The sequence below is a fragment of the Oncorhynchus masou genome, chromosome 15 (assembly GCF_036934945.1).
Source record: "Oncorhynchus masou masou isolate Uvic2021 chromosome 15, UVic_Omas_1.1, whole genome shotgun sequence".
NCBI classification, from domain to species: domain Eukaryota; kingdom Metazoa; phylum Chordata; class Actinopteri; order Salmoniformes; family Salmonidae; genus Oncorhynchus; species Oncorhynchus masou.
In genome coordinates, this window is record NC_088226.1 from 74,994,754 (window position 1) to 75,022,412 (window position 27,659).

Consider the following 27,659-nt stretch of genomic DNA (forward strand, 5'->3'; position numbering starts at 1 on the left):
ATTATATATACTGTATCTATACATTGGGGCAAAAAAGTATTTAGTCAGCCACCAATTGTGCAAGTTCTCCCACCATAATTTGCAAGTTCTCCCACCATAATTTGCAAATAAATTCATTAAAAATCCTGCAATGTGATTTTCTGGATTTTTTTTCTCATTTTGTCTGTCATAGTTGAAGTGTACCTATGATGAAAATTACAGGCCTCTCTCATCTTTTTAAGTGGGAGAACTTGCACAATTGGTGGCTGACTAAATACTTCCCCCCCCACTGTATATAATCTTACATTAGTTTTATTTGATTCCTATATCATTTCCTTCCAAGTCATCATCTCTATAGAGTTGCTGCCTGACAAAATCACTATTTTAGTAGTTCTTCAAAGTAAATAAGACATAACTTTTATGACTGCTGAATTGCAACTATTAATGACTTGGATTATGTATTTTCAGGTTAAGATAACTTGTGAAATAACTGCCCTCTGTCCTTCTCCATCATGCATTTTTCTGTGTCTGCCCCACACTAAAAGAAACAAACAGACCGGACAAGGAGGCGCGCAATGAATTATGGTCATTGTAGTTAATTACCATGTTTTCTGCACGAAACTATGTTGAATATTGGCCTGTTGGAAACTCCCTACTACATCACACAGTTTGGGCTTGATCTGATTAATCTCCAGAGAAACTATGCAATGTGCGCATTGAGCTCACAGGAAAACCCTGAAGAAAATGGAATTCAAATAATTTTAATTTCAATTAGTTGTTTATAAACTGAAAGATAACCTACATTTTGATGAATCGCTCAGCACTGACACACCCAGTGTTAAGGTTGAGATCTCTCCTCTGCAGCTGGCTAGCTCAGAACTCCACATACGGGTCTTTATTCTCATCTGACCTTTGACCTATGTGTATCTCTAACCCCTAACCTGGTGTCTTTCTCCAGTAGTTGTCGTATAAAGCTTTTGGCCAGCTCACTGGTCCTGCTGAACAAGTCGTCATCGAACTCATAGGCTATGGCTGAGATGTTCCCTAGAGTCTCCTGCTTCGAGTCACCAAGGAACGGCGACGCTCCACTCAAACTGAAAACACACACAGTCATTAGTGACACTGTCCAAACTGTCACATCAATAGATGTATAAGCCATCTACTTTAAACCGTTTCTACTTACAGTATGTAGGTGATGACTCCGATGCTCCTGTGACGGAAGAGGAGAACACAAGGTTCATCAGTGGAGATGATTCACAGCCTGTCAGCTGTCCTGGTGTTGAATCGGTAGTGAGGTTGGTGGATGGAACACACGGTGTGTCTGTGTGTATCTGTGAGTGTGTATCTATGTGGGTGTATGTATGTTTATCTATCTGTGTGTTTATCTATCTGTGTGTTTATCTATCTGCGTGTTTATCTATCTGTGTGTATCTGTGAGTGTGTATCTATGTGGGTGTATGTATGTTTATCTATCTGTGTGTTTATCTATCTGTGTGTATCTATCTGTGTGTATATCTATCTGTGTGTATCTATCTGTGTGTTTATCTAGCTGTGTGTGCATCTGTGTTTATCTATCTGTGTGTTTATCTATCTGTGTGTTTATCTATCTGTGTGTATCTGTGAGTGTGTATCTATGTGGGTGTATGTATGTTTATCTATGTGTGTGTTTATCTGTGTGTGTATATCTATCTGTGTATCTGTCTATATGTATGTGTGTGTATATGTGTGTTTATCTATCTATCTGTGTGTGTATATCTATCTGTGTGTGTGTTTATCTATCTGTGTGTATCTGTGAGTGTGTATCTATGTGGGTGTATGTATGTTTATCTATGTGTGTGTTTATCTGTGTGTGTATATCTATCTGTGTATCTGTCTATATGTATGTGTGTGTATATGTGTGTTTATCTATCTATCTGTGTGTGTATATCTATCTGTGTGTGTGTTTATCTATCTATGTGTATCTATCTATCTGTGTGTTTATCTATCTGTGTTTTAATCTATCTGTGTGGTAATCTATCTGTGTGTATATCTATCTGTGTGTGTATCTATCTGTGTGTTTATCTAGCTATGTGTGTGTGTATCTATCTGTGTGTTTATCTATCTGTATGTGCATCTGTGTTTATCTATCTGTGTGTGTATCTATCTGTGTGTTTATCTATCTATGTGTGTATCTATATGTGTGTGTGTATATCTATCTGTGTGTTTATCTATCTGTGTGTGCATCTGTGTGTTTATCTATCTGTGTGTTTATCTATCTATCTGTGTGTATATCTATCTATCTGTGTGTTTATCTATCTATCTGTGTGTTTATCTATCTGTGTGTGTATCTATATGTGTGGTTATCTATCTATCTGTGTGTTTATCTATCTATCTGTGTGTTTATCTATCTATCTGTGTGTCTATCTATCTGTGTGTCTATCTATCTGTGTGTGTATCTATCTGTGTGTTTATCTAGCTATCTGTGTGTTTATCTATCTACATGTGTGTGTGTATATATATATCTGTGTGTGCATCGATCTGTGTGTGCATCTGTGTGCATCTATCTGCGTGTTTATCTATCTATCTGTGTGTTTATCTATCTATCTGAGTGTTTATCTATCTGTGTGTGTGTGTGTGTGTGTGTGTCTATCTATGTGTCTCTGTCTATCTGTGTGTCTATCTGCGTGTGTATATCTATCTGTGTGTGTATCTATGTGTGTATCTATCTGTGTGTGTATGTATCTGTGAGTGTATCTATCTGTGTGTGTATCTAGCTGAGTGTGTATCTATCTGTGTGTGTGTATCTATCTATGTATGTATCTGTGTGTGTATCTGTGCGTGTGTGTGTGTGTATCTGTATCTATGTGTATATCTGTGTGTGCGTATCTATGTGTGTGTCTACAGTACCAGTCAAAAGGGTTTTTCTTTATTTTTTACTATTTTCTGCATTGTAGAATAATAGTGAAGAATCAAAACTATGAAATGACACATATGGAATCATGTAGTAACCAAAAAAGTGTTGAACAAATCAAAATATATTTTATATTTGAGATTCTTCAAAGTAGACACCCTTTGCCTTGATGACAGCTTTGCACGTTCTTGGCATTCTATCAACCAGCTTCAGGAGGTATTCACCTGGAATGCATTTCAATTAACAGATGTGCCTTGTTAAAAGTTCATTTGTGGAACTTCTTTCCTTCTTAATGCGTTTGAGCCAATCAGTTGTGTTGTGACAAGGTAGGGGTGGTATACAGAAGACAGTCCTATTTGGTTAAAAAACAAGTCCATGTTATTGCAAGAACAGCTTAAATAAGCAAAGAGAAACGACAGTCCATTGTTAGGTGTCCGGAAAATGTCAAATTTGGAAAGTTTCTTCAAGTGCAGTCGCAAAAATAATCAGGTGCGATGATGAAACTGGCTCTTATGAGGACCTCCACAGGAAAGGAAGACCCAGAGTTACCTCTGCTGCAGAGGATAAGATCATTAGACTTACCAGACTCAGGAATTGCAGCCCAAATAAATGCTTCACGTAGTTCAAGTAACAGACACATCTCAACATCAACTGTTCAGAGGAGACTGTGTGAATCAGGCCGTCAAAGTCAAATTTATGCAAAGAAACTACTACTAAAGGACGACACCAATAAGAAGAAGAGACTTGACTGGGCCAAGAAACACATCATGCAGATGATATCTGCATGTGTGGTTCCCACCGTGAAGCATGGAGGAGGAGGTGTGATGGTGATTTATTTAGAAATCAAGACACACGTAACCAGCATGGCTACCACAGCATTCTGCAGCGATACTCCATCCCATCTGGTTTGCGCTTAGTGGGACTATTATTTGTTTTTCAACAGGACAATGACCCAACACACCTCCAGGCTGTGTAAGGGCTATTTGACCAAGAAGGAGAGTGATGGAGTGCTGCATCAGATGACCTGGCCTCCACAATCACCCAACCTCACCCAAATTGAGATGGTTAGGGATGAGTTGGACCGCAGATTGATGGAAAAGCAGCCAACAAGTGTTCAGCATACTCCTTCAAGACTGTTGGAAAAGCATTCCAGGTGAATCTGGTTGAGAGAATACCAAGTGTGCAAAGCTGTCATCAAGGCAAATGGTGGCTACTTTGAAGAATCTAAAATATATTTTGATTTGTTTAACACTTCTTTGGTTACTGCATGATTCCATATCCATACCTTAAATGAGTAGGTGTGTCCAAACTTTTGACTGGTAGTGTGTGTGTGTGTGTGTGTGTGTGTGTGTGTGTGTGTGTGTGTGTGTGTGTGTGTGTGTGTGTGTGTGTGTGTGTGTGTGTGTGTGTGTGTGTGTGTGTGTGTGTGTGTGTGTGTGTGTGTTTGTGTGTGTGTGTGTGAAAGCATGTTGTATAAATTAAACCAATGTGTGTGAGGTAGTTATCAGCTCTTACCACATGTCTGCTTCTAAACCCAGAGGCTCATAGTTGACGACTTCTGGAGCTGGAAATATATATTATCACAACACACTATAGTCTCTCCACTACACAACACTATGACATGACACAACACTATGACATGACACAACACTACACAATGACATTCCAGGTGAAGCTGGTTGAGTGAATACCAAATGTGCAAATGACACAACACAATGACAACACTACACAATGACAACACTACACAATGACAACACTACAACTCTACACAATGACATGACACAACACTACACACTGACAACACTACACAACACAACACAAAGAAACAAAACTACACATTCTCTCCAACATAGTCTATTGTCAAATATCAGTCAATAAAATGTAGATGACGCCTGGTATACAGAAACATGGCGTCCTCCTCAATGCCTTGAAATACTTACCCACAAATTCAGGTGTTCCAAAGATCTTTTTAAAGTCCGTCCCAACCTGATCCATCTTATGAGCCAGACCAAAGTCTATGAGCTTGATGCGCGGCAGATCAACATTCTTATCCAACAGCATGATGTTCTCAGGCTGAAAACAACAACATTGGCTTTAGGTACTACAGAGCCCCAGGATGACCAGAACATTAGGTACTACAGAGCCCCTGTTGATACCAGGATGACCAGAACATTAGGTACTACAGAGCCCCAGGATGACCAGAACATTAGGTACTACAGAGCCCCAGGATGACCAGAACATTAGGTACTACAGAGCCCCAGGATGACCAGAACATTAGGTACTACAGAGCCCCTGTTGATACCAGGATGACCAGAACATTAGGTACTACAGAGCCCCAGGATGACCAGAACATTAGGTACTACAGAGCCCCAGGATGACCAGAACATTAGGTACTACAGAGCCCCAGGATGACCAGAACATTAGGTACTACAGAGCCCCAGGATGACCAGAACATTAGGTACTACAGAGCCCCAGGATGACCAGAACATTAGGTACTACAGAGCCCCAGGATGACCAGAACATTAGGTACTACAGAGCCCCAGGATGACCAGAGCATTAGGTACTACAGAGCCCCAGGATGACCAGAACATTAGGTACTACAGAGCCCCAGGATGACCAGAACATTAGGTACTACAGAGCCCCTGTTGATACCAGGATGACCAGAACATTAGGTACTACAGAGCCCCAGGATGACCAGAACATTAGGTACTACAGAGCCCCTGTTGATACCAGGATGACCAGAACATTAGGTACTACAGAGCCCCAGGATGACCAGAACATTAGGTACTACAGAGCCCCTGTTGATACCAGGATGACCAGAACATTAGGTACTACAGAGCCCCAGGATGACCAGAACATTAGGTACTACAGAGCCCCAGGATGACCAGAACATTAGGTACTACAGAGCCCCCGTTGATACCAGGATGACCAGAACATTAGGTACTACAGAGCCCCAGGATGACCAGAACATTAGGTACTACAGAGCCCCAGGATGACCAGAACATTAGGTACTACAGAGCCCCTGTTGATACCAGGATGACCAGAACATTAGGTACTACAGAGCCCCAGGATGACCAGAACATTAGGTACTACAGAGCCCCAGGATGACCAGAACATTAGGTACTACAGAGCCCCAGGATGACCAGAACATTAGGTACTACAGAGCCCCAGGATGACCAGAACATTAGGTACTACAGAGCCCCAGGATGACCAGAACATTAGGTACTACAGAGCCCCTGGATGACCAGAACATTAGGTACTACAGAGCTCCTGTTGATACCAGGATGACCAGAACATTAGGTACTACAGAGCCCCAGGATGACCAGAACATTAGGTACTACAGAGCCCCTGGATGACCAGAACATTAGGTACTACAGAGCCCCTGTTGATACCAGGATGACCAGAACATTAGGTACTACAGAGCCCCAGGATGACCAGAACATTAGGTACTACAGAGCCCCAGGATGACCAGAACATTAGGTACTACAGAGCCCCTGTTGATACCAGGATGACCAGAACATTAGGTACTACAGAGCCCCTGTTGATACCAGGATGACCAGAACATTAGGTACTACAGAGCCCCAGGATGACCAGAACATTAGGTACTACAGAGCCCCAGGATGACCAGAACAGTAGGTACTACAGAGCCCCAGGATGACCAGAACATTAGGTACTACAGAGCCCCAGGATGACCAGAACATTAGGTACTACAGAGCCCCTGTTGATACCAGGATGACCAGAACATTAGGTACTACAGAGCTCCTGTCGATACCAGGATGACCAGAACATTAGGTACTACAGAGCCCCTGTTGATACCAGGATGACCAGAACATTAGGTACTACAGAGCCCCCGTTGATACCAGGATGACCAGAACATTAGGTACTACAGAGCCCCAGGATGACCAGAACATTAGGTACTACAGAGCCCCAGGATGACCAGAACATTAGGTACTACAGAGCCCCAGGATGACCAGAACATTAGGTACTACAGAGCCCCTGGATGACCAGAACATTAGGTACTACAGAGCCCCAGGATGACCAGAACATTAGGTACTACAGAGCCCCCGTTGATACCAGGATGACCAGAACATTAGGTACTACAGAGCCCCAGGATGACCAGAACATTAGGTACTACAGAGCCCCAGGATGACCAGAACATTAGGTACTACAGAGCCCCAGGATGACCAGAACATTAGGTACTACAGAGCCCCAGGATGACCAGAACATTAGGTACTACAGAGCCCCAGGATGACCAGAACATTAGGTACTACAGAGCCCCAGGATGACCAGAACATTAGGTACTACAGAGCCCCCGTTGATACCAGGATGACCAGAACATTAGGTACTACAGAGCCCCAGGATGACCAGAACATTAGGTACTACAGAGCCCCAGGATGACCAGAACATTAGGTACTACAGAGCCCCAGGATGACCAGAACATTAGGTACTACAGAGCCCCAGGATGACCAGAACATTAGGTACTACAGAGCCCCAGGATGACCAGAACATTAGGTACTACAGAGCCCCAGGATGACCAGAACATTAGGTACTACAGAGCCCCAGGATAACCAGAACATTAGGTACTACAGAGCCCCAGGATGACCAGAACATTAGGTACTACAGAGCCCCTGTTGATACCAGGATGACCAGAACATTAGGTACTACAGAGCCCCAGGATGACCAGAACATTAGGTACTACAGAGCCCCAGGATGACCAGAACATTAGGTACTACAGAGCCCCTGGATGACCAGAACATTAGGTAATACAGAGCCCCAGGATGACCAGAACATTAGGTACTACAGAGCCCCAGGATAACCAGAACATTAGGTACTACAGAGCCCCAGGATGACCAGAACATTAGGTACTACAGAGCCCCTGTTGATACCAGGATGACCAGAACATTAGGTACTACAGAGCCCCTGGATGACCAGAACATTAGGTACTACAGAGCCCCAGGATGACCAGAACATTAGGTACTACAGAGCCCCAGGATGACCAGAACATTAGGTACTACAGAGCCCCAGGATGACCAGAACATTAGGTACTACAGAGCTCCTGTTGATACCAGGATGACCAGAACATTAGGTACTACAGAGCCCCAGGATGACCAGAACATTAGGTACTACAGAGCCCCCGTTGATACCAGGATGACCAGAACATTAGGTACTACAGAGCCCCAGGATGACCAGAACATTAGGTACTACAGAGCCCCTGTTGATACCAGGATGACCAGAACATTAGGTACTACAGAGCCCCCGTTGATACCAGGATGACCAGAACATTAGGTACTACAGAGCCCCTGTTGATACCAGGATGACCAGAACATTAGGTACTACAGAGCCCCTGTTGATACCAGGATGACCAGAACATTAGGTACTACAGAGCCCCTGTCCCCCGGTAGGCCGTCATTGAAAATAAAGAATTTGTTCTTAACTGACTTGCCTAGATAAATAAAGGTAAAATAAAAAGCTGAGGTACAGATCAAATCAAATCAAATCAAATTTATTTATATAGCCCTTCGTACATCAGCTGATATCTCAAAGTGCTGTACAGAAACCCAGCCTAAAACCCCAAACAGCAAGCAATGCAGGTGTAGAAGCACGGTGGCTAGGAAAAACTCCCTAGAAAAGCCAAAACCTAGGAAGAAACCTAGAGAGGAACCAGGCTATGTGGGGTGGCCAGTCCTCTTCTGGCTGTGCCGGGTAGAGATTATAACAGAACATGGCCAAGATGTTCAAATGTTCATAAATGACCAGCATGGTCGAATAATAATAAGGCAGAACAGTTGAAACTGGAGCAGCAGCACGGCCAGGTGGACTGGGGACAGCAAGGAGTCATCATGTCAAGTAGTCCTGGGGCATGGTCCTAGGGCCGCGGTTCAGTTGAAACTGGAGCAGCAGCACGGCCAGGTGGACTGGGGACAGCAAGGAGTCATCATGTCAGGTAGTCCTGGGGCATGGTCCTAGGGCTCAGGTCCTCCGAGAGAGAGAAGGAGAGAATTAGAGAACGCACACTTAGATTCACACAGGACACCGAATTGGACAGGAGAAGTACTCCAGATATAACAAACTGACCCCAGCCCCCGACACATAAACTACTGCAGCATAAATACTGAAGGCTGAGACAGGAGGGGTCAGGAGACACTGTGGCCCCACCCGAGGACACCCCCGGACAGGGCCAAACAGGAAGGATATAACCCCACCCACTATGCCAAAGCACAGCCCCCACACCACTGGAGGGATATCTTCAACCACCAACTTACCATCCTGAGACAAAGCTGAGTATAGCCCGCAAAGATCTCCGCCACGGCACAACCCAAGGGGGGCGCCAACCCAGACAGGATGACCACATCAGTGAATCAACCCACTCAGGTGACGCACCCCCTCAGGGACGGCATGAGAGAGCCCCAGCAAGCCAGTGACTCAGCCCCTGTAATAGGGTTAGAGGCAGAGAATCCCAGTGGAAAGAGGGGAACCGGCCAGGCAGAGACAGCAAGGGTGGTTCGTTGCTCCAGAGCCTTTCCGTTCACCTTCCCACTCCTGGGCCAGACTACACTCAATCATATGACCCACTGAAGAGATGAGTCTTCAGTAAAGACTTAAAGGTTGAGACCGAGTTTGCGTCTCTGACATGGGTAGGCAGACCGTTCCATAAAAATGGAGCTCTATAGGAGAAAGCCCTGCCTCCAGCTGTTTGCTTAGAAATTCTAGGGACAATTAGGAGGCCTGCGTCTTGTGACCGTAGCGTACGTGTAGGTATGTACGGCAGGACCAAATCAGAGAGATAGGTAGGAGCAAGCCCATGCAATGCTTTGTAGGTTAGCAGTAAAACCTTGAAATCAGCCCTTGCTTTGACAGGAAGCCAGTGTAGGGAGGCTAGCACTGGAGTAATATGATCAAATTTTTTGGTTCTAGTCAGGATTCTAGCAGCCGTATTTAGCACTAACTGAAGTTTATTTAGTGCTTTATCCGGGTAGCCGGAAAGTAGAGCATTGCAGTAGTCTAACCTAGAAGTGACAAAAGCATGGATTAATTTTTCTGCATCATTTTTGGACAGAAAGTTTCTGATTTTTGCAATGTTACGTAGATGGAAAAAAGCTGTCCTTGAAATGGTCTTGATATGTTCTTCAAAAGAGAGATCAGGGTCCAGAGTAACGCCGAGGTCCTTCACAGTTTTATTTGAGATGACTGTACAACCATTAAGATTAATTGTCAGATTCAACAGAAGATCTCTTTGTTTCTTGGGACCTAGAACAAGCATCTCTGTTTTATCCGAGTTTAAAAGTAGAAAGTTTGCTGCCATCCACTTCCTTATGTCTGAAACACATGCTTCTAGCGAGGGCAATTTTGGGGCTTCACCATGTTTCATTGAAATGTACAGCTGTGTATCATCCGCATAGCAGTGAAAGTTAACATTATGTTTTCGAATAACATCCCCAAGAGGTAAAATATATAGTGAAAACAACAGCGGTCCTAAAACGGAACCTTGAGGAACACCGAAATTTACAGTTGATTTGTCAGAGGACAAACCATCCACAGAGACAAACTGATATCTTTCCGACAGATAAGATCTAAACCAGGCCAGAACTTGACCGTGTAGACCAATTTGGGTTTCCAATCTCTCCAAAAGAATGTGGTGATCGATGGTATCAAAAGCAGCACTAAGGTCTAGGAGCACGAGGACAGATGCAGAGCCTCGGTCCGATGCCATTAAAATGTCATTTACCACCTTCACAAGTGCCGTCTCAGTGCTATGATGGGGTCTAAAACCAGACTGAAGCATTTCATATACATTGTTTGTCTTCAGGAAGGCAGTGAGTTGCTGAGCAACAGCCTTTTCTAAGATTTTTGAGAGGAATGGAAGATTCGATATAGGCCGATAGTTTTTTATATTTTCTGGGTCAAGGTTTGGCTTTTTCAAGAGAGGCTTTATTACTGCCACTTTTAGTGAGTTTGGTACACATCCGGTGGATAGAGAGCCGTTTATTATGTTCAACATAGGAGGGCCAAGCACAGGAAGCAGCTCTTTCAGTAGTTTAGTTGGAATAGGGTCCAGTAAGCAGCTTGAAGGTTTAGAGGCCATGATTATTTTCATCATTGTGTCAAGAGATATAGTACTAAAACACTTGAGCGTCTCTCTTGATCCTAGGTCCACGCAGAGTTGTGCAGACTCAGGACAACTGAGCTTTGAAGGAATACGCAGATTTAAGGAGGAGTCTGTAATTTGCTTTCTAATAATCATAATTTTTTCCTCAAAGAAGTTCATGAATTTATCACTGCTAAAGTGAAAGTCATCCTCTCTTGGGGAATGCTGCTTTTTAGTTAGCTTTGCGACCGTATCAAAAAGGAATTTTGGATTGTTCTTATTGTCCTCAATTAAGTTAGAAAAATAGGATGATCGAGCAGCAGTAAGGGCTCTTCGGTACTGCACGGTACTGTCTTTCCAAGCTAGACGGAAGACTTCCAGTTTGGTGTGGCGCCATTTCCGTTCCAATTTTCTGGAAGCTTGCTTCAGAGCTCGGGTATTTTCTGTGTACCAGGGAGCTAGTTTCTTATGAGAAATGTTTTTAGTTTTTAGGGGTGCAACTGCATCTAGGGTATTGCGCAAGGTTAAATTGAGTTCCTCAGTTAGGTGGTTAACTGATTTTTGTCCTCTGGTGTCATTGGGTAGACAGAGGGAATCTGGAAGGACATCAAGGAATCTTTGTGTTGTCTGTGAATTTATAGCACGACTTTTGATGTTCCTTGGTTGGGGTCTGAGCAGATTATTTGTTGCAATTGCAAACGTAATAAAATGGTGGTCCGATAGTCCTGGATTATGAGGAAAAACATTAAGATCCACAACATTTATTCCATGGGACAAAACTAGGTCCAGCGTATGACTGTGACAGTGAGTGGGTCCAGAGACATGTTGGACAAAACCCACTGAGTCGATGATGGCTCCGAAAGCCTTTTGGAGTGGGTCTGTGGACTTTTCCATGTGAATATTAAAGTCACCAAAGATTAGAATATTATCTGCTATGACTACAAGGTCCGATAGGAATTCAGGGAACTCAGTGAGGAACGCTGTATATGACCCAGGAGGCCTGTAAACAGTAGCTATAAAAAGTGATTGAGTAGGCTGCATAGATTTCATGACTAGAAGCTCAAAAGACGAAAACGTCATTTTTTTTTTTTGTAAATTGAAATTTGCTATCGTAAATGTTAGCAACACCTCCGCCTTTGCGGGATGCACGGGGATATGGTCACTAGTGTAGCCAGGAGGTGAGGCCTCATTTAACACAGTAAATTCATCAGGCTTAAGCCATGTTTCAGTCAGGCCAATCACATCAAGATTATGATCAGTGATTAGTTCATTGACTATAATTGCCTTTGAAGTAAGGGATCTAACATTAAGTAGCCCTATTTTGAGATGTGAGGTATCATGATCTCTTTCAATAATGACAGGAATGGAGGTGGTCTTTATCCTAGTGAGATTGCTAAGGCGAACACCGCCATGTTTAGTTTTGCGCAACCTAGGTCGAGGCACAGACACGGTCTCAATGGTGATAGCTGAGCTGACTACACTGACTATGCTAGTGGCAGACTCCACTATGCTGGCAGGCTGGCTAACAGCCTGCTGCCTGGCCTGCACCCTATTTCATTGTGGAGCTAGAGGAGTTAGAGCCCTGTCTATGTTGGTAGATAAGATGAGAGCACCCCTCCAGCTAGGATGGAGTCCGTCACTCCTCAGCAGGTCAGGCTTGGTCCTGTTTGTGGGTGAGTCCCAAAAAGAGGGCCAATTATCTACAAATTCTAACTTTTCGGAGGGGCAGAAAACAGTTTTCAACCAGCGATTGAGTTGTGAGACTCTGCTGTAGAGCTCATCACTCCCCCTAACTGGGAGGGGGCCAGAGACAATTACTCGATGCCGACACATCTTTCTAGCTGATTTACACGCAGAAGCTATGTTGCGCTTGGTGATCTCTGACTGTTTCATCCTAACATCGTTGGTGCCGACGTGGATAACAATATCTCTATACTCTCTACACTCGCCAGTTTTAGCTTTAGCCAGCACCATCTTCAGATTAGCCTTAACGTCGGTAGCCCTGCCCCCGGTAAACAATGTATGATCGCTGGATGATTCGTTTTAAGTCTAATACTGCGGGTAATGGAGTCGCCAATGACTAGAGTTTTCAATTTGTCAGAGCTAATGGTGGGAAGCTTCGGCGTCTCAGACCCCGTAACGGGAGGAGTATAGACCAGAGAAGGCTCGGCCTCTGACTCCGACTCGCTACTTAATGGGGAAAACCGGTTGAAAGTTTCTGTCGGCTGAATGAGCGACACCGGTTGAGCGTTCCTACAGCATTTCCTTCCAGAAACCGTGAGAAAGTTGTCCGGCTGCGGGGACTGTGCCAGGGGATTTATACTACTATCTGTACTTGCTGGTGGCACAGACGCTGTTTCATCCTTTCCTACACTGAAATTACCCTTGCCTAACGATTGCGTCTGAAGCCGGGCTTGTAGCACAGCTATCCTCGCCGTAAGGCGAGTACAGCGACTGCAATTAGAAGGCATCATGTTAATGTTACTACAGTGAGTTGAAAGACTGATTATAGTTGACCCTTCGCTAAGCCCTGCCCCAGAATCTTGGGCAACCAATCGCAGCGCTCCACTGGATATCAACTGTTGTCGAGTCCAACACCTCTGACAGGCTTATGTTTCAAACGCATGAGAGCCAATGAGAGCTATGGCAAAACAGACAGTTTTCATCAAAAGTAGCAAAAAAATTTAAATAGCTAAATAATCGTGCACTTGGGGTAGTTGCTACGGTGATTCCTGAAATTCACAGGAGTGTGTGTGTGTGTGTGTGTGTGTGTGTGTGTGTGTGTGTGTGTGTGTGTGTGTGTGTGTGTGTGTGTGTGTGTGTGTGTGTGTGTGTGTGTGTGTGTGTGTGTGTGTGTGTGTGTGTGTGTGTGTGTGTAAGCATGTTGTATAAATTAAACCAATGCGTGTGGAGGAGTATTTTTGAGTATTTTTGAAATTCGAAATTATACTTTTGTTACACTGTTTGCTAGCTCAGATGGTTATTTGGTGCTGTCTCATTGGCCACCAAACATTGGTAACGGTAGCTAGCTAGCCACTTGATATAACTTGTTTTCTCAAAATGTATGTTAGCTAGCTAAGTTAGCCATGTTATTAATACAAATACTGTCTGTTGAGGATGTCTGTCTGCTACAGGTCAGAGAGCACAGGGAGAATGTCTGTCTGCTACAGGTCAGAGAGCACAGGGAGAATGTGTGTCTGCTACAGGTCAGAGAGCACAGGGAGAATGTGTGTCTGCTACAGGTCAGAGAGCACAGGGAGAATGTCTGTCTGCTACAGGTCAGAGAGCACAGGGAGAATGTCTGTCTGCTACAGGTCAGAGAGCACAGGGAGAATGTCTGTCTGCTACAGGTCAGAGAGCACAGGGAGAATGTCTGTCTGCTACAGGTCAGAGAGCACAGGGAGAATGTGTGTCTGCTACAGGTCAGAGAGCACAGGGAGAATGTCTGTCAGCTACAGGTCAGAGAGCACAGGGAGAATGTCTGTCTGCTACAGGTCAGAGAGCACAGGGAGAATGTCTGTCTGCTACAGGTCAGAGAGCACAGGGAGAATGTCTGTCTGCTACAGGTCAGAGAGCACAGGGAGAATTTCTGTCTGCTATAGGTCAGAGAGCACAGGGAGAATGTCTGTCTGCTACTGTCAGAGAGCACAGGGAGAATGTCTGTCTGCTACAGGTCAGAGAGCACAGGGAGAATGTGTGTCTGCTACAGGTCAGAGAGCACAGGGAGAATGTCTGTCTGCTACAGGTCAGAGAGCACAGGGAGAATGTGTGTCTGCTACAGGTCAGAGAGCACAGGGAGAATGTGTGTCTGCTACAGGTCAGAGAGCACAGGGAGAATGTCTGTCTGCTACAGGTCAGAGAGCACAGGGAGAATGTGTGTCTGCTACAGGTCAGAGAGCACAGGGAGAATGTGTGTCTGCTACAGGTCAGAGAGCACAGGGAGAATGTCTGTCTGCTACAGGTCAGAGAGCACAGGGAGAATGTCTGTCTGCTACAGGTCAGAGAGCACAGGGAGAATGTCTGTCTGCTACGGGTCAGAGAGCACAGGGAGAATGTCTGTCTGCTACAGGTCAGAGAGCACAGGGAGAATGTGTGTCTGCTACAGGTCAGAGAGCACAGGGAGAATGTGTGTCTGCTACAGGTCAGAGAGCACAGGGAGAATGTGTGTCTGCTACAGGTCAGAGAGCACAGGGAGAATGTCTGTCTGCTACAGGTCAGAGAGCACAGGGAGAATGTCTGTCTGCTACAGGTCAGAGAGCACAGGGAGAATGTCTGTCTGCTACAGGTCAGAGAGCACAGGGAGAATGTGTGTCTGCTACAGGTCAGAGAGCACAGGGAGAATGTCTGTCTGCTACAGGTCAGAGAGCACAGGGAGAATGTGTGTCTGCTACAGGTCAGAGAGCACAGGGAGAATGTGTGTCTGCTACAGGTCAGAGAGCACAGGGAGAATGTCTGTCTGCTACAGGTCAGAGAGCACAGGGAGAATGTGTGTCTGCTACAGGTCAGAGAGCACAGGGAGAATGTCTGTCTCCTACGGATCAGGGAGGATGAATCATATTGAAATAGTGACTAGGGCTGCGGCGGTCATGACATTTTGTCAGACGGTATCATGCAAATGACAGCTGGTCTCTCGGTAATTGTCATGCAAATGACAGCCGGTCTCTCGGTAATTGTCATGCAAATGACAGCTGGTCTCACGGTAATTGTCATGCAAATGACAGCCGGTCTCTCGGTAATTGTCATGCAAATGACAGCTGGTCTCACGGTAATTGTCATGCAAATGACAGCTGGTCTCACGGTAATTGTCATGCAAATGACAGCTGGTCTCTCGGTAATTGTCATGCAAATGACAGCTGGTCTCTCGGTAATTGTCATGCAAATGACAGCCGGTCTCTCGGTAATTGTCATGCAAATGACAGCTGGTCTCACGGTAATTGTCATGCAAATGACAGCCGGTCTCTCGGTAATTGTCATGCAAATGACAGCTGGTCTCACGGTAATTGTCATGCAAATGACAGCTGGTCTCTCGGTAATTGTCATGCAAATGACAGCCGGTCTCACGGTAATTGTCATGCAAATGACAGCCGGTCTCTCGGTAATCGTCATGCAAATGACAGCTGGTCTCACGGTAATTGTCATGCAAATGACAGCTGGTCTCTCGGTAATTGACCGTTAATTAATATTGACGCATTTATCATCTCCTGTCCCCCATGCATACAAGCCGTGAGGCGCCCCTTGGCAACATTTAAAAACAACGTCTTACATTTTTATTTTATTTCACCTTTATTTAACCAGGTAGGCTAGTTGAGAACAAGTTCCCTTTATTTAACCAGGTAGGCTAGTTGAGAACAAGTTCCCTTTATTTAACCAGGTAGGCTAGTTGAGAACAAGTTCCCTTTATTTAACCAGGTAGGCTAGTTGAGAACAAGTTCCCTTTATTTAACCAGGTAGGCTAGTTGGGAACAAGTTCCCTTTATTTAACCAGGTAGGCTAGTTGAGAACAAGTTCCCTTTATTTAACCAGGTAGGCTAGTTGAGAACAAGTTCTCATTTACAACTGCAACCTGGCCAAGATAAAGTGTAGCAATTCGACACATACAACAACACAGAGTTACACATGGAATAAACAAAACATACAGTCAATAATACAGTAGAACAAAAGAAAACAGTCTATATACAGTGAGTGTAAATGAGGTAAGTTAAGGAAATAAATAGGCCATGGTGGCGAAGTAATTACAACATAGCAATTAAACACTGGAATGGTAGATCGGCAGAAGATGAATGTGCAGGTAGAGATACTGGGGTGCAAAGGAGCAAGATAAATAAATACCAGTATGGGGATGAGGTAGGTAGGTAGATGGGCTGTACAGGTGCAGTGATCTGTAAACTGCTCTGACAGCTGGTGCTTAAAGCTAGTGAGGGAGATGTGAGTCTCCAGCTTCAGAGAATTTTGCAATTCGTTCCATTCATGGGCAGCAGTGAACTGGTAGGAAAGACGACCAAAGGAGGAATTGGCTTTGGGGATGACCAGTGAGATATACCTGCTGGTGCGCGTGCTATGAGTGGGTGCTAATATGGTGACCAGTGAGCTGAGATAAGGCGGGGCTTTACCTAGCAGAGACTTGTAGATAACCTGTAGCCAGTGGGTTTGGCGACGAGTATGAAGCGAGGGCCAACCAACGAGAGCGTACAGGTCGCAATGGTGGGTAGTATATGGGGCTTTGGTGACAAAATGGATGGCACTGTGATAGACTGCATCCAGTTTGTTGAGGAGAGTGTTGGAGGCTATTTTATAAATGACATCACCGAAGTCGAGGATCGGTAGGATGGTCAGTTTTCCGAGGGTATGTTTGGAAGGATGCTTTGTTGCGATATAGGAAGCCGATTCTAGATTTAATTTTGGATTGGAGATGCTTAATGTGAGTCTGGAAGGAGAGTTTACAGTCTAACCAGACACCCAGGTATTTATAGTTGTCCACATATTCTAAGTCAGAGCCATCCAGAGTAGTGATGCTGGACGGGCAGGCAGGTGCGGGCAGCGATCGATTGAAAAGCATGCATTTAGTTTTACTTGTATTTAAGAGTTAACACAATGTCCAAGGAGGGGCCAGAAGTATACAGAATGGTGTCGTCTGCGTAGAGGTGGATCAGAGAATCACCAGCAGCAAGAGCAACATCATTGATGTATACAGGAAAGAGAGTCGGCCCGAGAATTGAACGCTGTGGCACCTCCATTGAGACTGCCAGAGGTCCAGGCAACAGGCCCTCTGATTTGACACACTGAACAGTCATTTGAGAAACCAAGGCTGTTGAGTCTGCTGATGAGAATGTGGTGATTGACAGAGTCGAAAGCCTTGGCCAGGTTGATGAATACGGCTGCACAGTACTGTCTCTTATCGGTGGCGGTTATGACGTCGTTTAGAATCTTGAGCGTGACTGAGGTGCACCCAGCTCTGAAATACCTGCAGTATTAACTTATGGCACTGCCGAAACAACGTCTAAAATACCTGCAGTATTAACTTATGGCACTGCCGAAACAACGTCTAAAATACCTGCAGTATTAACTTATGGCACTGCCGAAACAACGTCTTAAATACCTGCAGTATTAACTTATGGCACTGCTGAAACAACGTCTAAAATACCTGCAGTATTAACTTATGGCACTGCCGAAACAACGTCTTAAATACCTGCAGTATTAACTTATGGCACTGCTGAAACAACGTCTAAAATACCTGCAGTATTAACTTATGGCACTGCCGAAACAACGTCTTAAATACCTGCAGTATTAACTTATGGCACTGCCGAAACAACGTCTAAAATACCTGCAGTATTAACTTATGGCACTGCCGAAACAACGTCTAAAATACCTGCAGTATTAACTTATGGCACTGCCGAAACAACGTCTTAAATACCTGCAGTATTAACTTATGGCACTGCCGAAACAACGTCTTAAATACCTGCAGTATTAACTTATGGCACTGCCGAAACAACGTCTAAAATACCTGCAGTATTAAGTTATGGCACTGCTGAAACAACGTCTTAAATACCTGCAGTATTAAGTTATGGCACTGCCGAAACAACGTCTAAAATACCTGCAGTATTAAGTTATGGCACTGCCGAAACAACGTCTTAGATACCTGCAGTATTAACTTATGGCACTGCCGAAACAACGTCTAAAATACCTGCAGTATTAACTTATGGCACTGCCGAAACAACGTCTTAGATACCTGCAGTATTAACTTATGGCACTGCTGAAACAACGTCTTAAATACCTGCAGTATTAACTTATGGAACTGCCGAAACAACGTCTAAAATACCTGCAGTATTAACTTATGGCACTGCCGAAACAACGTCTTAAATACCTGCAGTATTAACTTATGGCACTGCCGAAACAACGTCTTAAATAAGAAAAAACAAATTCAGTTTATTTGGAATCGCTAGCCAGACAAAATAAAACCTGCTTATATTTAAATATTGAATATGAGTTTGGGTGATAGTGTATAAATATTAAAAGCATTAAACCTCTCAGTAAACATATTCGTCATACATAAATAATAGTTAAACCCAAACTGGTTCTCCCAGTAGATGGGTAAGAATGGGTCATCCATTTATCCAGATGACATTTCAGTTCAACAGTTGACATGACAGTTCATTCAACCTCTCAGTTCATTCAACCTCTCACCCTTTCTAAAACAACACACACAAAGCTGGTTGCAATTCCAGTTTCATCCTCCAGAAACAGACAGAACCAATATTACAACAAATAATATAGTCAAATTCAAATATACTAATTGATTAAACAAAATAATATTATTTATGTAATAAAAAAAAGAAGGAATTATCTTTGTAAATGAGATTATGAATAGGACATGTGGAGATATATAATAAGTGTCTGCAAAATTACAACCAACTGATATATTCTGGAAGTGTCTGCTCTTTAAAAAATTACAACCAACTGATATATTCTGGAAGTGTCTGCTCTTTACAAAATGACAACCAACTGATTGCAGCATTACTGAGAAAAGGGTGGCGGCAAGTAGAAGAAGGGAAGAAGCTTGTTTTTCCCCTTTTATTAAAGACCAAAATTGGCTAAACATAATTTAACAGTTTTGCTTGAGGACCAAAATGTTGACCGCGGTGCCATACAGGTTGCTAAATAGTTGGGAAGAGATGTTCAATGTGCCGATTTCATGGCACACGGTTTATGAACTGATATGCAAAACACGCTTAATTCAAAACCTAGATGTTTAAAATGTATATAATTATACAAACTTCTTATGTATATGTATATGGGGCATACAACCACTTCAGATCTGCAGATTTTACTGCAAAGAGACAGAATCATTAGATCATTTAGTCTGGTATTGCACCTGTGTAGTTTGTTTCTGGTCACAGGTTCAGGAATGGATGAAAAATCACAAAATGTCCCTAAAATTAACCCTACAAATAGCACTGTTGAGAGATTTGGAAAACCATTAGGCCTGGTGTTCGATGAGGTTGAGGTCAGGGCTCTGTACAGGCTAGTCAAGTTCTTCCACACCAATTTTGACAAACCATTTCTGTATGGACCTTGCTTTGTACACATGAGCATTGTCATGCTGAAACATGTCTGACTCCAGACATGACTCAACATTCACCACTGACTGCAGACATGACTCAACATTCACCACTGACTGCAGACATGACTCCAGACATGACTCAACGTTCACCACTGACTGCGGACATGACTCAACGTTCACCACTGACTCCAGACATGACTCAACGTTCACCACTGACTGCAGACATGACTTCAGACATGACTCAACGTTCACCACTGACTGCAGACATGACTCAACGTTCACCACTGACTGCAGACATGACTCAATGTTCACCACTGACTGCAGACATGACTCAACGTTCACCACTGACTGCAGACATGACTCAACGTTCACCACTGACTGCGGACATGACTACAGACATGACTCAACATTCACCACTGACTGCAGACATGACTCAACATTCACCACTGACTGCAGACATGACTCCAGACATGACTCAACATTCACCACTGACTGCAGACATGACTCAACGTTCACCACTGACTGCAGACATGACTCAACGTTCACCACTGACTGCAGACATGACTCAACGTTCACCACTGACTGCAGACATGACTCAATGTTCACCACTGACTGCGGACATGACTCAACATTCACCACTGACTGCAGACATGACTCAACGTTCACCACTGACTGCGGACATGACTCAACGTTCACCACTGACTGCAGACATGACTCAACATTCACCACTGACTGCAGACATGACTACAGACATGACTCAACGTTCACCACTGACTGCGGACATGACTCAACGTTCACCACTGACTGCGGACATGACTCAACATTCACCACTGACAGCAGACATGACTCAACATTCACCACTGACTGCGGACATGACTCCAGACATGACTCAACGTTCACCACTGACTGCGGACATGACTCAACGTTCACCACTGACTGCAGACATGACTCAACATTCACCACTGACTGCAGACATGACTCCAGACATGACTCAACGTTCACCACTGACTCCAGACATGACTCAACGTTCAACACTGGCTGCAGACATGACTCAACATTCACCACTGACTGCAGACATGACTCAACATTCACCACTGACTGCAGACATGACTCAACATTCACCACTGACTGCAGACATGACTCAACGTTCACCACTGACTGCAGACATGACTCCAGACATGACTCAACGTTCACCACTGACTGCGGACATGACTCAACGTTCACCACTGACTCCATAAATGACTCAACGTTCACCACTGACTGCGGACATGACTCAACGTTCACCACTGACTCCAGACATGACTCAACGTTCACCACTGACTGCAGACATGACTCAACATTCACCACTGACTGCAGACATGACTCCAGACATGACTCAACGTTCACCACTGACTCCAGACATGACTCAACGTTCACCACTGACTGCAGATATGACTCAACGTTCACCACTGACTGCAGACATGACTCCAGACATGACTCAACGTTCACCACTGACTGCGGACATGACTCAACGTTCACCACTGACTGCGGACATGACTCAACATTCACCACTGACTCCAGACATGACTCAACATTCACCACTGACTGCAGACATGACTCAACGTTCACCACTGACTCCAGACATGACTCAATGTTCACCACTGACTCCAGACATGACTCCTGACTGCCTGGGTGCTAGTAATAAGGTCACAGCCCTAACTTAGTGACACGCTACATTGATGACAGCTCACAACAATCCTTGGAGGAAGTATTTCTAACCAACAGCTCCACCACACAGGTTCCACATTGCTGAAACGGCATGAGCATGTAAAGTACCTTGAGGTCAAAGTGTGCTATCCTCTTGCCATGGAGGAACTGGACTCCGTTCAGGATCTGTTTGATGAACTGGGTAGCCTCCTCTTCGCTCAGAGACTCCTTCTGAGCCAGGAAGTCAAACAGCTCTCCTCCAGACACCCTGCAACACAAACACACACTTTTAGGGCTCCTGTGCAGGAGGATATTAGGCAGATGATCTGTGGAATTCAGTGTCTTTCAGTGTGAGGCTGTCTAACTGACAGGCTGTCTGTCGCACCATGCCTTCTATAACACTTACTGACAGGCTGTCTGTCGCACCATGCCTTCTATAACGCTTACTGACAAGCTGTCTGTCGCACCATGCCTTCTATAACACTTACTGACAGGCTGTCTGTCACACCATGCCTTCTATAACACTTACTGACAGGCTGTCTGTCGCACCATGCCCTTCTATAACACTTACTGACAGGCTGTCTGTCGCACCATGCCTTCTATAACACTTACTGACAGGCTGTCTGTCGCACCATGCCTTCTATAACGCTTACTGACAAGCTGTCTGTCGCACCATGCCTTCTATAACACTTACTGACAGGCTGTCTGTCACACCATGCCTTCTATAACACTTACTGACAGGCTGTCTGTCGCACCATGCCCTTCTATAACACTTACTGACAGGCTGTCTGTCGCACCATGCCTTCTATAACACTTACTGACAGGCTGTCTGTCGCACCATGCCTTCTATAACACTTACTGACAGGCTGTCTGTCGCACCATGCCCTTCTATAACACTTACTGACAGGTTGTCTGTCACACCATGCCTTCTATAACACTTACTGACAAGCTGTCTGTCACACCATGCCTTCTATAACACTTACTGACAGGCTGTCTGTCGCACCATGCCCTTCTATAACACTTACTGACAGGCTGTCTGTCGCACCATGCCTTCTATAACGCTTACTGACAGGTTGTCTGTCACACCATGCCTTCTATAACACTTACTGACAAGCTGTCTGTCACACCATGCCTTCTATAACACTTACTGACAGGCTGTCTGTCGCACCATGCCCTTCTATAACACTTACTGACAGGCTGTCTGTCGCACCATGCCTTCTATAACGCTTACTGACAGGCTGTCTGTCGCACCATGCCTTCTATAACACTTACTGACAAGCTGTCTGTCACACCATGCCTTCGATAACACTTACTGACAGGCTGTCTGTCGCACCATGCCCTTCTATAACACTTACTGACAGGCTGTCTGTCGCACCATGCCTTCTATAACACTTACTGACAAGCTGTCTGTCGCACCATGCCTTCTATAACACTTACTGACAAGCTGTCTGTCACACCATGCCTTCTATAACACTTACTGACAAGCTGTCTGTCACACCATGCCTTCTATAACACTTACTGACAAGCTGTCTGTCACACCATGCCTTCTATAACACTTACTGACAAGCTGTCTGTCACACCATGCCTTCTATAACGCTTACTGACAGGTTGTCTGTCACACCATGCCTTCTATAACACTTACTGACAAGCTGTCTGTCACACCATGCCTTCTATAACACTTACTGACAGGCTGTCTGTCGCACCATGCCTTCTATAACACTTACTGACAGGCTGTCTGTCGCACCATGCCTTCTATAACACTTACTGACAAGCTGTCTGTCACACCATGCCTTCTATAACACTTACTGACAAGCTGTCTGTCACACCATGCCTTCTATAACACTTACTGACAAGCTGTCTGTCACACCATGCCTTCTATAACACTTACTGACAAGCTGTCTGTCACACCATGCCTTCTATAACACTTACTGACAAGCTGTCTGTCACACCATGCCTTCTATAACACTTACTGACAAGCTGTCTGTCACACCATGCCTTCTATAACACTTACTGACAAGCTGTCTGTCACACCATGCCTTCTATAACACTTACTGACAAGCTGTCTGTCACACCATGCCTTCTATAACACTTACTGACAAGCTGTCTGTCACACCATGCCTTCTATAACACTTACTGACAGGCTGTCTGTCACACCATGCCTTCTATAACACTTACTGACAGGTTGTCTGTCACACCATGCCTTCTATAACACTTACTGACAAGCTGTCTGTCACACCATGCCTTCTATAACACTTACTGACAAGCTGTCTGTCACACCATGCCTTCTATAACACTTACTGACAAGCTGTCTGTCACACCATGCCTTCTATAACACTTACTGACAAGCTGTCTGTCACACCATGCCTTCTATAACACTTACTGACAGGCTGTCTGTCACACCATGCCTTCTATAACACTTACTGACAGGTTGTCTGTCACACCATGCCTTCTATAACACTTACTGACAAGCTGTCTGTCACACCATGCCTTCTATAACACTTACTGACAGGCTGTCTGTCACACCATGCCTTCTATAACACTTAAATGACAGGCTGTCTGTCACACCATGCCCTTCTATAACACTTACTGACAAGCTGTCTGTCACACCATGCCCTTCTATAACACTTACTGACAGGCTGTCTGTCACACCATGCCTTCTATAACACTTAAATGACAGGCTGTCTGTCACACCATGCCTTCTATAACACTTACTGACAGGCTGTCTGTCGCACCATGCCCTTCTATAACACTTACTGACAGGCTGTCTGTCGCACCATGCCTTCTATAACACTTACTGACAGGCTGTCTGTCGCACCATGCCTTCTATAACACTTACTGACAGGCTGTCTGTCGCACCATGCCCTTCTATAACACTTACTGACAGGTTGTCTGTCACACCATGCCTTCTATAACACTTACTGACAAGCTGTCTGTCACACCATGCCTTCTATAACACTTACTGACAGGCTGTCTGTCGCACCATGCCCTTCTATAACACTTACTGACAGGCTGTCTGTCGCACCATGCCTTCTATAACGCTTACTGACAGGTTGTCTGTCACACCATGCCTTCTATAACACTTACTGACAAGCTGTCTGTCACACCATGCCTTCTATAACACTTACTGACAGGCTGTCTGTCGCACCATGCCCTTCTATAACACTTACTGACAGGCTGTCTGTCGCACCATGCCTTCTATAACGCTTACTGACAGGCTGTCTGTCGCACCATGCCTTCTATAACACTTACTGACAAGCTGTCTGTCACACCATGCCTTCTATAACACTTACTGACAGGCTGTCTGTCGCACCATGCCCTTCTATAACACTTACTGACAGGCTGTCTGTCGCACCATGCCTTCTATAACACTTACTGACAAGCTGTCTGTCGCACCATGCCTTCTATAACACTTACTGACAAGCTGTCTGTCACACCATGCCTTCTATAACACTTACTGACAAGCTGTCTGTCACACCATGCCTTCTATAACACTTACTGACAAGCTGTCTGTCACACCATGCCTTCTATAACACTTACTGACAAGCTGTCTGTCACACCATGCCTTCTATAACGCTTACTGACAGGTTGTCTGTCACACCATGCCTTCTATAACACTTACTGACAAGCTGTCTGTCACACCATGCCTTCTATAACACTTACTGACAGGCTGTCTGTCGCACCATGCCTTCTATAACACTTACTGACAGGCTGTCTGTCGCACCATGCCTTCTATAACACTTACTGACAAGCTGTCTGTCACACCATGCCTTCTATAACACTTACTGACAAGCTGTCTGTCACACCATGCCTTCTATAACACTTACTGACAAGCTGTCTGTCACACCATGCCTTCTATAACACTTACTGACAAGCTGTCTGTCACACCATGCCTTCTATAACACTTACTGACAAGCTGTCTGTCACACCATGCCTTCTATAACACTTACTGACAAGCTGTCTGTCACACCATGCCTTCTATAACACTTACTGACAAGCTGTCTGTCACACCATGCCTTCTATAACACTTACTGACAAGCTGTCTGTCACACCATGCCTTCTATAACACTTACTGACAAGCTGTCTGTCACACCATGCCTTCTATAACACTTACTGACAGGCTGTCTGTCACACCATGCCTTCTATAACACTTACTGACAGGTTGTCTGTCACACCATGCCTTCTATAACACTTACTGACAAGCTGTCTGTCACACCATGCCTTCTATAACACTTACTGACAAGCTGTCTGTCACACCATGCCTTCTATAACACTTACTGACAAGCTGTCTGTCACACCATGCCTTCTATAACACTTACTGACAAGCTGTCTGTCACACCATGCCTTCTATAACACTTACTGACAGGCTGTCTGTCACACCATGCCTTCTATAACACTTACTGACAGGTTGTCTGTCACACCATGCCTTCTATAACACTTACTGACAAGCTGTCTGTCACACCATGCCTTCTATAACACTTACTGACAGGCTGTCTGTCACACCATGCCTTCTATAACACTAACTGACTGGCTGTCTGTCACACCATGCCTTCTATAACACTTAAATGACAAGCTGTCTGTCACACCATGCCTTCTATAACACTAACTGACTGGCTGTCTGTCACACCATGCCTTCTATAACACTTACTGACAGGCTGTCTGTCGCACCATGCCTTCTATAACACTTAAATGACAGGCTGTCTGTCACACCATGCCCTTCTATAACACTTACTGACAGGATGTCTGTCACACCATGCCTTCTATAACACTTAAATGACAGGCTGTCTGTCACACCATGCCCTTCTATAACACTTAAATGACAGGCTGTCTGTCACACCATGCCCTTCTATAACACTTACTGACAGGCTGTCTGTCACACCATGCCTTCTATAACACTTAAATGACAGGCTGTCTGTCACACCATGCCTTCTATAACACTTAAATGACAGGCTGTCTGTCACACCATGCCCTTCTATAACACTTACTGACAGGCTGTCTGTCACACCATGCCTTCTATAACACTTAAATGACAGGCTGTCTGTCACACCATGCCTTCTATAACACTTAAATGACAGGCTGTCTGTCACACCATGCCTTCTATAACACTTAAATGACAGGCTGTCTGTCACACCATGCCTTCTATAACACTTAAATGACAGGCTGTCTGTCACACCATGCCTTCTATAACACTTAAATGACAGGCTGTCTGTCACACCATGCCTTCTATAACACTTAAATGACAGGCTGTCTGTCACACCAAGCCTTCTATAACACTTAAATGACAGGCTGTCTGTCACACCATGCCTTCTATAACACTTAAATGACAGGCTGTCTGTCACACCAAGCCTTCTATAACACTTAAATGACAGGCTGTCTGTCACACCAAGCCTTCTATAACACTTAAATGACAGGCTGTCTGTCACACCATGCCTTCTATAACACTTAAATGACAGGCTGTCTGTCACACCAAGCCTTCTATAACACTTAAATGACAGGCTGTCTGTCACACCATGCCTTCTATAACACTTAAATGACAGGCTGTCTGTCACACCATGCCTTCTATAACACTTACTGACAGGCTGTCTGTCACACCATGCCCTTCTATAACACTTACTGACAGGCTGTCTGTCACACCATGCCTTCTATAACACTTAAATGACAGGCTGTCTGTCACACCATGCCTTCTATAACACTTAAATGACAGGCTGTCTGTCACACCATGCCCTTCTATAACACTTACTGACAGGCTGTCTGTCACACCATGCCTTCTATAACACTTAAATGACAGGCTGTCTGTCACACCATGCCTTCTATAACACTTAAATGACAGGCTGTCTGTCACACCATGCCTTCTATAACACTTAAATGACAGGCTGTCTGTCACACCATGCCTTCTATAACACTTAAATGACAGGCTGTCTGTCACACCATGCCTTCTATAACACTTAAATGACAGGCTGTCT

The 27,659-nt window shown here is 44.6% G+C and overlaps 1 protein-coding gene across 8 annotated transcripts in view; it reads right to left on the minus strand.

Annotated features, from left to right (window-relative positions):
• The window catches only part of dapk2b (death-associated protein kinase 2b), a 77,357-nt gene that overhangs the window by 16,496 nt on the left and 33,202 nt on the right, over positions 1-27,659 (minus strand). For all 8 annotated transcript variants that reach the window (XR_010458056.1, XR_010458055.1, XR_010458059.1 and 5 more), the window contains exons 4-8: positions 21,829-21,967; positions 4,810-4,942; positions 4,385-4,433; positions 1,163-1,189; positions 921-1,073 (exon numbers count right to left, since the gene is read on the minus strand). Coding sequence is in view for 2 of the 8 variants with exons in the window: in XM_064990240.1 (XP_064846312.1) it covers positions 921-1,073; positions 1,163-1,189; positions 4,385-4,433; positions 4,810-4,942; positions 21,829-21,967 (501 nt within the window). In the remaining 6 variants the exon portion in view is untranslated. The remainder of the gene's footprint in view (positions 1-920; positions 1,074-1,162; positions 1,190-4,384; positions 4,434-4,809; positions 4,943-21,828; positions 21,968-27,659) is intronic.